Source organism: Lingula anatina, chromosome 1 (assembly GCF_051362555.1).
Source record: "Lingula anatina isolate TDL-2025a chromosome 1, LinAna3.0, whole genome shotgun sequence".
Taxonomy (NCBI): domain Eukaryota; kingdom Metazoa; phylum Brachiopoda; class Lingulata; order Lingulida; family Lingulidae; genus Lingula; species Lingula anatina.
Window position 1 is genome coordinate 58,174,019 of NC_141767.1, and position 12,205 is coordinate 58,186,223.

Sequence of the window (12,205 nt, forward strand, 5' to 3'; positions counted from 1 at the left end):
ATTTTTCTAAACTGCGGGATCACACTGCTTGGGTCAGAAACCGAAGTGGCAACGATCACCGGATAGAAAGTGTCAATAACACATAGATCTTTATTGATTGAGGCACCAAGGTTATTGCACAAGTAACTGGTTAACCAAAATTGTTTCACTATAGACCGACAAGTCAAACTTGTCTGGGAGAGATTTTTTTCAACGCATAAGGTAAGAACGTAGCCCAGCAAAAAGTGCCCCACCATATTTCAATCATCTCCAAAACAAACATGACATCTGCATAAATGTTTTACATTTGAAATTTGTTGCAGTTTTTGCAGTAAAATGTGTATAAGTTGCATGTTGTCTTTGGCGTTCAGTATTTTGTAACGTAGCTTGTGTAATTATGAGGCTTGTGCAATGCTTTACAATTTATGAATTGACATAATATAAACTAAATATTGAATCGAACTCTACTTAAGAGTCTACGTAGACAGATTCCATGCTTGAAGTTCTTATAAAAACAAAATGCCCGAAGGCCTTATGGCATGAGGCCCAAAACCAATTTAATTGTGGGAAATCTCATTGTGTCAGTAATTAATAATACGGACTAATATACTTTTTAAGGTCTTTTGACAGTTTCCACTAGATCTCATCTAGATAATCACAACTCACTCTATGGAGAGTGCCTCTCCTGATGATACCCAAATGTCAGACTCATAATCAGTTATCAGATAACAATTAAATTCAACATGAATGAAGTATATTCCATCTAAATATTGTGCAAATATACAAGCAACAAAGTATTTGTGTAAAAATATTTATTATTCAGAAGCCCTTTTTGTTTGAGTTTATATTTCAAATTAACTCTTGACATATGATATAATAAGAATTGTATTGGTGAGTATAAAGCACTGAATAAGGTCTCTTCTGCATGAAAAGAAAGACACGAAGAGCATGTTCTGACATATATGACTCACACGCAACAGTTCACATTTACTAGGTACAACATGTACTAAGAAATGTAATACTCAGTTTAGTTATTAAGGATATTGCATGTAGCACTATATTGTCCCATTGCTGTGTTTGGAACAAACTTTGTCAAACTATGATAGACCAAGCTTAATCAGTGGTTAAATGTCTTTCTCTTTCTCCAGTGGTGTGATGAACAAAATTATTTTTAAAATGACCCAGAAAATTGTATTATTACCACAAATTTTAAATAAAGACAAATACATATGCAGATTCCCTTAGTAAAGTGACCTGCATTGTTTGTTGATAATTGAAACACCTTAGTTACAAAGTGCATTAAATTTTGTCACTTGTTGAATTGTTGCATTTTATAGTGTAGCATTTTATAATTTTGTTATTTGATAAACAGGTATCCTTTGTGTTCCTTGGTAAATACCTCAGTCCCCTCCGTTTTTCAAAATTTAGTGATATTGAACACAAAGTTATTCTATGTTTTCATTTGAAATATATGCAACTTTTATACAAGTCGAAATATGCATAGTTGTTTGTACATTAACAACAAGAAATTTGAATAATTATTTACAGGCCTACCCATCTACCAGACTCGGCACTGTATGATCCCAAATTTACCAGTAGATCGGACCACACTACCTGTTTTCAAGTTGTGCGTCAGTATGCATTTCACAGTATCATACCCTGGAACAAATTTTGAGATGGGATGCACTACTTTCCAACCCTGCTGAGAATCATCACTATCATACCGCATACTAGGCAAGAACGGAGTTGTGTCTGATACTTCGAAGCGCGTACTGATACACACCTTGAAAACGGGTATTGTGGTCCAATCTCCCAATGAATTCAGGATCATCCGGTGACGAGTCTGGTAGCTGGGTAGGCCTGATATAGGGATATAAGCAAAACTTCTTGATATGAAATTTTTGGCATGTCTGATTGATTTGTGTCTTGGACACAAGTACCAGAGAATGCCCCCTTAATGACATATGTGATGAACATATATGCCATGCTATCTGCTTAAACTATGATCACTTGTGCATTGGACTTGCAGTGTGCAGACATGTGTAATACTTCAGTGATAACTGAGTCAACATGCATTAACTGACATTTGATTCTACCATCTGTCGTGTAAATGTACATTTGGTTTGATATTAGATAACCTGAAGTAAGTCGTACTAAAGAGTTAATCATTTTGGCCAACTGAAGCTGTAGCTCCAAATAGTTTTTTTTTTTTTTTTTTGCAATATATGTCACATTTATAATGCATTAATTCAGTAGTATTGGAATCAGATACAGTTATTTAATCTGTTTGCTTCACAAAAATGTATTTCAGACTGAAAAAAATGGAATATTGCAATAAGTGTTCAAAGAAAATCAGGAATATACTTTAAACTGGTAAATATGTAGACATGACAAATGGGGAATTGGAAAACGTTACCAGTTTGGTCCTATGAATGCGTGAATTTCATCACATTGGTAAGCCTTTGACTGGTGACTTGCAAGTTTTGCTATGACTGTATACTTGATGAACAATAATGAAGGCTTACAAATTGGTATTGTTTGTTATAGAATTTTTTTCTGATTTATATAGCGCAAGTGTGTAATGGCTGTCATGTTTTCATTATCCTCTTCCTTAATTTTGAGGATGAATAACAACTTTTGGGTTATCTTAGATATTTGAAAGCCAGTTATATATATTTGAACATATGATGGTCCTTATTATGTGTGTATGAAATGTTCTTTCTTATCCATTTTTCATAAAACATGGTTATATAATTATTGATCAAATTTATTCAGAACAGAACCATGTCCTTTTCATCATCAAGTATCACTAAGGTATAAGGGAAAGGTAGATCATGAGTCTGTTAATGAATATTCAGCATTCATTTAATATGATATTAACTGATAATGTTCTAATATAAGATAATTGATATATTCAAGGGAAAAAGTTTTATGATGCTAGCATGATGCTCTTATTTTATGTCTCAAAGCATGGATATTCAGTTTACGTTGAATAGATTTAATTCATTTGCATAAAAATGTGCAGCCATTTTTTAAAATTAGTTTTCATATTTTCATTTTAAGTATATTCTAAGAATGATGTGATTTTTTCTTCAGTCAACAGCCATAGTTTTTACCTCCAATATTTCGATGTCTAGCAGGACATCTTCATCAGGGAATGAGGCTATCCAGGTGAATAACCTCTATTCAGGAGATATACGTACCCCCCCCCCCCCCCCACACACACACACACATACACACACACACACCTATTGTCTTAGGAAAGGGAGGTAGAGGTCATGGAGGATGGCTTTATCATTTCTGTTGAGACTGGCCCCTGTCTTTTTGATATGGATGGCCAATAGGACTTTTCTGTAATTTTCCCTTGGTTTACTGTCAATAGAGGTTATTCACCTGGATAGCCTCATTTCCTGATGAAGATGTCCCAGACATCGAAATATTGGATGTAAAAACTCAATATTAGCTGTTGGCTGAAGAAAAAATCACATCATTCTTATAACATAACACAGCTGATGAAATTCTTCTCTAAGTATATTCTGTTTGCAGCATTCAGTCTTTTTTGTGAGTGGAATGGAAAACAGGTATGTGGTTAGTAGATGTTGTGGTTATCTGTCTCTGTTATGCTATCAGTTAATGTTAAGCCAGTTAAAGAATATCTGTGATAAATGAACCCCTTAGTCCAGCTTGATATGTACAGTAGAGCTCAGAGATAATAGTTACAAGGGGATTGCACATAAGGAAGAGTCTAGAGGCAAACTGTAGTTTTGAGAATATACTTTAATCTGAATTATTTATATCAGTTCACCTCCTGGATTAACATATTATATATATGTATTTTTTCCTATTGTTCCATCTTTGCTATATTTTGTTGCAAGAGTAAAATGCAAAATGATTTTAAGTTTATAGAATGTTTGGCTCTGAACAAGATGTGATTTGTAACTAGGATCTCTAAGGCCGCATTCACATCGAGAAGCGCAGAGGCTCAACAAAGCCGCGACCTAAACATGGCGGAGAGGAAGGAAAACCGCCTAATATTTTAATAGTCTCTCTGCATCTCACACACCTCCCCACACATCATCCTTGCAGGGGCACAGTCATTAAGTCGCGGCTTTGTTGAGCCTCGGCTCTTCTCGATGTGAATGCGGCCTAAATATTATACATATTGGTTACCCTGAAAAATTAGTCTGAATATTCAATAATAACCATATTGATGGACAGGTTTTGTCTCTGTCTCTGGAGGCTAAACTAATTGCATTTTGTGTTTGTTGTCATCTAACGTTTCTCTGTGGATTTAAAGGGCAAACCATAAGGAAGTGAAATGAGTTAGTAACCTTAAAAATCTTAACATTCTGTAACAACAGGCAAAAACAGTGCATATTGATATTTACTGTTGTCATTAATATTAGATAAGGTATCAATTCATCTTTTTATAAATTTTATATTAGCAAAATGTTCTCATCGACAGGGGTGTTAATATAGATGATATATTCTACATGAGATGACTTACACTTTGTCTCCATTCTAAGCTTTTGTTGACACAAATTATCTCTATCTTTCCTGAAAGATTTTCACATTTTATTTAGGTATTAGCAATTCACAAGAATTTCATTTCTTTTAATCTTGCAAAAATTTGTATTTAAATTAAATAAAAGTGAAAATAATAACTATGCAATCACTTAACCATTTAAAGTTGTATACCAATTTTATGTAAAAAAATCTTTAAAATATTATGTTCTGATTATAGTATTGAACAATTAATTACTGTTAGTGCTAGAAAACTGGAGCATCTCCAGTAAATGCATTGAAGGTATTTTTTCAGTCTCAAATCCCACTCCGACTAAACTTTGCATTTGTCATGGCAGAATAGTGCTATCTGGAGAAATAATTGCAGAATCTACCAGTGGAAACTCTGATTAGCCACTTTCAATAAGGACTGACTTTGTAATTATTCTGAATAAAAAGTAAGAAAACTGTGTATTGGAGAAGATCAGGGTGTAAATTGCAGGGAAAAATATCAAAAATTGCCTTCATTATGCCTTTTCCTTTGGGGTATATTTTAATAAAGCTCCACTATTATTCTTATCCTGCCTTGTGATCAATATACATGTTGATCTTTGACATGGGATTAGCTTGTAGGAGTGTGTGAAGTCATTTTAGTTGTATGAGTTATACTTCTAATCCATTTCCATAAGTTACACCAGGAAAGTTGGCTGCAGTTTGTGTTTGTGTGTATGAGAGAAAGTGCAAGAGAGGGTTGTGGTGATTGTGATTGGCTTTAAAAGAAAATTGGGACTGAGATGCAGTATTTTGAATTATGATGGATATGTATCTGCATTCACAACACTTCTATTACATGTCATTTAGTTGTTTGCTCAACTGATTACATGTGCATACATTGGAAACTTCAAGAAATCGTTATTTACATTCACACTTTACTAGCTCATGTAAGTGCATACAAATGTGTACAATGTCTGCTCCCAGTGAGTGATAGGATATGATTCACATTTGGAGCATGATAGATTCCTTTTTTGTTTTCAGGGCTATTTCGCATTAATCCTTAAAGATGTAGCCATCTCAGTTATAACCTACAAAAATTCCAAAGAGCTGAAATGTAATTCCTATTTTGGCAATGAAAACAAAAATATGTAAGGGTCTATGAAGCAAGCTTAATTCACACTACAGCCATTTATCTGGATAAATGAGGATTTCTGTTTATTGGATTCTCAAAATCCAGCTACTGTGCTGGAATTGTGACTGAGGTTCGAAAAACTCACTGGAACTATCAACTGCCTTGGGTCTTATGTGTGCACAAAAGCCCTGTTGGTTAAACAATTAATATGATTGCTAAGAATGCTGGAATGTCTTTTGAGTTGCATTTGATGTTACAAATAAAAGCAGATGGCCAAAAAAAAATACAATATGAATAGAAAAGTTAATGGTGCCATATTTTTGTACGCACAGGATTTCCTGTGTGGCATATGGGGTTGTTCAAACAGTAACCAACACCTAGATTTTCAGCATGGGATTGGGTTTTCCTTTTGTTGTGTGGGTACAGGGAAGCAAAATGAATTTTTCAGATGGTAGTATGAACAGATGGTAGTATGAACAGGGTATTAGCTTTCCAAGCAGTTAACAGTAATACAAAGCATTAGATAAATAAATAGATATAAAGATAAAAATGATTTAATAAAATAAAAAACAGGTTTATAGAGACAATAGACTTCTTATGAAATCATTTTTGCTTCCACAATCCTCTGTTTTATAAGGACCTGTCTTAAATCTAACTGTGGTACATCCTATAACAGACTGTTGAATATCAATAAAATTTTGAAAAGAACTCAATTTCGAATTGGTTTATCTTGAAGATCTCTTCGCAGTAAAATTCTTTTCCTTTGAGGGTCACAGTGACAATATTATTTTTGATCAAGGTGACTGAATCTAGAAGTATTCAGAAGAATATGGTATCAAGCCTCAATTATAAATGATCCCTGTGTGATACTTGTAATTATTTTAAGGCCTGGTCCCAGGGTGAATTAGGATGAATTTTGCACAAAATTGGTTGATAATTGCTAAACATCCACAATATTCATGATACATGATTGTATCATTTGGCCAGCATCCGCACACGTCTGTAATTATCCACAGAGGAACTTTTTTACGTTCCCAAGATTTTTGAGCTGCCCAAAATATTGGTTGCGGATGACATGCGCAATACATCCGCAAAACATACGCAATGCATAAGCAATACATAAGCAATACATATGCAATACGTGTGCTGTTTTCCACTCTAATCCGCAACTCAGGTAAATTGCGGACTAGGAGACCATGTATGGAGTACGTAAACTGTATGTAGAGTGCCCCTATCACCTCCATATCATGAACTAAAATAATATAATGCAGATATTACAATTTGTCAGGATTTAAGCATTTCTGTTGCATCTGATTTGCGAACATCTGCAATGGAACCTGCTTTTATTTGTGATACATGTACAATACATAAATATGTTCATAATTCATACTGTTCTTATCAGCACACTATTACGGAAAATTTGTCATTTTTGGTCAATCCTGTTGCGGATGACAATGAATGCACGAATCTCAAGAAAATTTGTATCCTCAATTCATACTTAATTCATCCTCTCATCAGTGGGACGGGGCCTTTAAAGAGGATTCCACCTTTTCTCTAGTGCAAATTGAATAATTTCGAATAATTTTTAGGTAAACTTACCAGGGTGTTGGTAGATCCATTAAAAATGTGGGTGGTTGCTCAACTCTGTTGCAGCAGTGAAAATCAACAGAGGTGCCTGAAGTACCAGAAGTGCCTTTTTGTACTTTGTGACATGAAGTTAGAAACATTGGAAACTGATCTTACACAAATTTTCAAACAGCAAATTAAAAGTTTGCCACCCCATGTGAAGAGACACATGGGTGTTGAATACAGCAACAAAAAGGGCTAGAAGAGAGTTAATTATCTCTGCATGAAAAAAGTCAGGGATCCCGTTATCCTGCCTGTCTGTGCAACCTGTACGTCATTGTGTTAGTAATTTCTGCTACTTCCTCCTAGACCATATAGAGTTAATAAGTTCAAACCTAGGTGATTGAAAGACCTGTAATCAGGGATATGTGTGGGTACTTTGGAATTTTAGTGCAGCTGGGGTTTGGGCTGACCCTGAGGGGGTTGATTCTCAACTCACATTGTAATTTCTCATAAGTCCTCCTAGACCATTAGAATGAGGAAATTCATACTTGTTAATTGAGAGATCTATCATCAGGAATGTACATGGGCACTTCCGAATTTTTGTGCAACATAGCCTTTGATCCTCCTTTTCTGACACCCCCATAACAATCAGGGAAAATAAACCCAGGCTTAAGCAATGCTTTTTGAAAGTTTGCCATCCCTTCCAACTCCATTCTCACCTTGACTTCCAGGTTGTCACTTAAGAATTGCAGATTCTGTGAAGAAATCAACATGATGGGCTAATTTTGACATAAGTTCAGGCATATTTCAAAAACTTGCATAAAACAACATGTTCAGTGCAAAAATAGCAGTAATGTTTACAAATTAGAGGGCAGTTATAGACTGTTCATGAAGTTAGGCAGTGCAAACATTAAGTTTGTAAAAGTGTAATTTTTTCAATGTTTGCTGAAATATGCCAATTAATGCTAAAATGGAACAATGGGGATGGCTTTTTTACTTTTTGTTAAGTGTCTGTATATTTGCTTGATTTGCTGTCTATATATATTTATATATCTTGCTAAGAATACTGTTTGAATAAGAGGATTTCCTGCGCTATAAAATAATCATATAGTTAAAACGGAATAGACTGAACACCTATGTTCACATTACATCTTCTTAAAACCACTGCAGTGTTTTGAGAGTACAGAGCTATATGAGACGATTATGTATAGTTTATCTGAAGACTGTGCTCTCCTGTTGGAAGATGGGTATGTGGCTTATGTTTAGTTTTTATAAAAAGAGACATAATCTATGAATTGTAATGACAAAAAAGCATAGGGCTATGTAATTTTGTATCTATTGCAGTTTGATTCCACACATGTAGACATTGCAAACCTGTCAATCCATTAGGGCAGGCATTTTGATCATTAGAATCTGAATCAAGCCAGTACTGTTAAACAACAGTAAATCATATGTTTTGCAACAAGTCATTCTCAACTCATTCATTGATAGTGACATTTTTAGTGTGAACTGGCAATATCTTACATATCTGCAATAATAATGACTGGCATATTACTTCCCGTGTTCTCTCATGTCTGCACATGTGCAGTTATATTGAGCACGATCATGTTATTTTGAATAGTTGTGAACCAGTTTTGCATGGCACCGTTTCATAATTAATGTTCCTTTGAAAATTAGTTAAAAAAACAAGTTATATTTTATTTTTCACATCAGTATTTACAGTAGTTAGATTTAATCTCTTCTCTGTTTCAGCTATGATATTATTGTTCACTGATTTCATAAAACAGCTCGTATTTGCAGAAAAATAACTGTCCAGTCATCTCCTTATTTGGCATACCAATAAATTTCAAATCACTATAGTTGCCTATATTTGTGTTCAGTTCCTTCAAAATTACCAAATTATATTGATGTGCTGTAATATATCATTGCTCATGTTCAAGAGTGATGGATTGGCCTAGAGTTCACATTGTGTGAGGTTGTTCTCTGTTGATTTGTTCTCAGTGTATCACAAGTGTCATACAGTATGCAGATGTGTATGGCAGTATATTATAGTTATGTAAATACAGTTATAAGTGACACATTATGTACATGCATATGGATTTATGTGCCAATGATTACCAATTTTTCAAATTAATTATTTGTGAATTTTGTGGAAAAAAAAAATCGCATGTGCCTAAATGAAGTATTTTGGAAAAAATAAAAGAAAATGTATTTTATTTATTTATTTTCTTAGAAACCCACAAAACATGTCTGGATGGGTTGGAGGACCCCCAGGAGCGTAAGTGTTGTCATAATTGTATTCATATTTATTTTGGTTTTTTATCCAGTAAATAGAAACAAAGAATAAAGGAGTATTTTTTTAGAACTAGTCATGGAGAATGGCAATTTGACACATTGCATGTTATATACATGTATGGTTTTCGCATATGTCTATTTATATTGGATACAAACTGATCTTCAAACTGAATATTGTAAAACATAGTCTCATTAACAAGACTTTCTCTAAAGATAATTTTGAATGAAACCATTTCAAAATTAATGATTAGCAACCATTTTTATATTTTGAAGGGTACTGGATGAAGATGACCGTGCCTCTCCCAGTGGGACCCGCCAACTTAAGTTGGAAAAACAGGTCAGTGCTTTGAACACACTTACAGTTTTGTGAAAAAGGAGGGGGGGGGGGGGTGGTATTGGAGATCTGTCATCCTTGACAAATACCTTTTTTTCTAAAACTTGTAAGTGATAAAAAACCTATTATTTTACTTGTGATGGAAGTCTAGGGATAGCCAGTCACTGCTCTAAGTGCTCAAGGCAGCAGTTATAATTATGAGGTTGGGAAATAATTGGACCAGAATATGATCTGCCTCTTCTTTTGTGAAATAAACCACCTATATAAGCTTAATCATTGCTCATGTATCAGCAACTTGTGCTTTGTAAGATGCACTACACAGTACTACAGCATATTAACAATCTGTTAGAAATGTCATGTCCATAATATTGATGGATTCCATGGTATATAAACCTGAACTTCAGATTCTAACACTCTTGTGAACCTCTGACCATCACCATTGTTTTTTCCACAAGTTTACTGAACCAGTATTCATTTTATCATTTAAAATCCAGGCAACAATGCATATAAGTATGGTATGGCTCATGTTGGTACACTGCACCAAAAAGTCTAAATATTGATGAGCATTTTTATGGCCAGTCTCAATGAGAATTTCTCTTATTTACATACTCTGGTATTTAAGTACATCCATCTACATACATGTTTGAATAAGTCAGATATTTTAAAATATGTTATTATATGCAGTTCTACATGAAATTTGAAGTGACATTTCTAGGTGGCATTTAAGAAACATACAGGTGAATTACTATCTGCATGTTGTTGACAACTTCATAAATAGATGGCATTTACAATAAGTTTTAAAGGTCCTGTTGCTGACAATTGGGAACAGTTGATACATGGGCCTACATTGGATACATTCATGGTCAAAGTCTATATAAATGGGCAAATTTTGTAGAAATCTGTAAGCCCATCTGCTTTGTGCCCATTGTGCAATGAAGCCCAGGGTATACCATATAGAAAATCAATGGAAACAATATTCCTATTTGATACATATAAGCTTTAAGTGAACAACTGATGTTGATTCCTATTTGTTTGATGTTTGAACCAGATAACAGCCATCTGATACAGATATCTTCTAATGTACTTTATCCAACCTGTTTGGTTATCTCATATAAGAGCATGACTAGGGTTATATCAGTCCACTTAATTAGAACATATATCTGATTTTCATGTTGTTTATGACAAGTAACATGTCTTACCAAGGTTATGTTTTCAGTCTTGGATGTTGATAAGAACAGAATAGAATGTATTTCAGTTTGTGGATTACAAATAATGATCTCAGTTAATTACCTCTAACCAGAATAATTTCACCTTTTTTTCTACAGAGGCGAATTTTAGATGAACAGAAAAAGAAAAAGCGCATGCAACAAGGTATACTGCAACCTAATGAGGAGCGTCCTCGCTCTGGCAGAAGGGGTAGGGATGATGCTAGTAAACCTCTTATGAAAGGTCCAACCAACAAGGAGCAACAAAAACAGTATCACCAGCATGGTGAGTTTTTTTTTTTACTCTCATTTTTGTGTTGTTTGTTGTTTGGCAATGGTATGGCATTATAAGCTTTTCAAAAGTTCCAAGGCTTTATCTGCTTACTGAAATATGGAGAAACCATATGAGAAGGGATTATCAAGATTTAATTAAACAGATCAGTTAGGCTTTGTTGCATGATAGGCATTACGTCACGCAAGAACATGTCTCTTCAAGTGCAATAAACAATGGAGGCACATTTACTTATAGTGCATGCATGTTAATATAAATTTTTAATTTACCAAGTTAAAACAAATATTTTTTAATGTACAAAAATCAAATTTTTATTGAGCTTTGGAGTTTTTTCCAAGATAAAAACTTTGTTAATGCAAGTAAACCTCTACTCTTGTTTTGTTAATTTTTTCGTTCATCTCTATTTTTTTTCTGGTTGATACTTGTTAAGTAACTATGCCAAAAAATCATATTTAAAGCATCTGAAGGTAAAACTACCAGATTTAGCAGTACCTGCTATTAAAACCCTAAGATGTCACAGAGGATATTGTTTTTAAAAATTCTAAGATTTATTTCTGATGAGCAGTGGGCTTCAAGCATGAGTGAAACAATCATATTACACTCCTGAGTAATGAATCAGTTATGCCTTAGGGAATTTCCATTGGGATTATTGTAAAGAGAATAGCTTACATTAGACTGATTTTTCCATTATAATGATGAATGTTGATACTGCAACTTATCCTTTATGTATTGGGACATCCTGGCGGAGGCATCTGGATTGGTTTTACATGAAGGTTTGAGCTTCAATTGCTGAAGTTATTGATTGGATTTGCAATCAAAAATTGGATATGGTTGTTTGCAAAATTGTTTGGGGTTCTTTTGGTTGTTTTTTATTTCCTGTTTTTACATGTATGATAACTGTC

General features: G+C 34.1%; 1 protein-coding gene across 2 annotated transcripts in view; it reads left to right on the top strand.

The window, feature by feature from the left end:
* The window catches only part of LOC106178085 (tubby-related protein 3), a 22,166-nt gene continuing 9,961 nt past the window's right edge, over positions 1-12,205 (top strand). The window contains exons 1-4 of one of the 2 annotated variants that reach the window (XM_013561114.3): positions 1-201; positions 9,411-9,455; positions 9,746-9,809; positions 11,132-11,297. In XM_013561114.3, the coding sequence (XP_013416568.1) occupies positions 9,424-9,455; positions 9,746-9,809; positions 11,132-11,297 (262 nt within the window). In that variant the 5' untranslated portion in view covers positions 1-201; positions 9,411-9,423. Of the gene's footprint in view, positions 202-3,534; positions 3,561-9,410; positions 9,456-9,745; positions 9,810-11,131; positions 11,298-12,205 lie in introns of those variants that run through there. The other variant, XM_086999392.1, reaches the window with a different exon arrangement.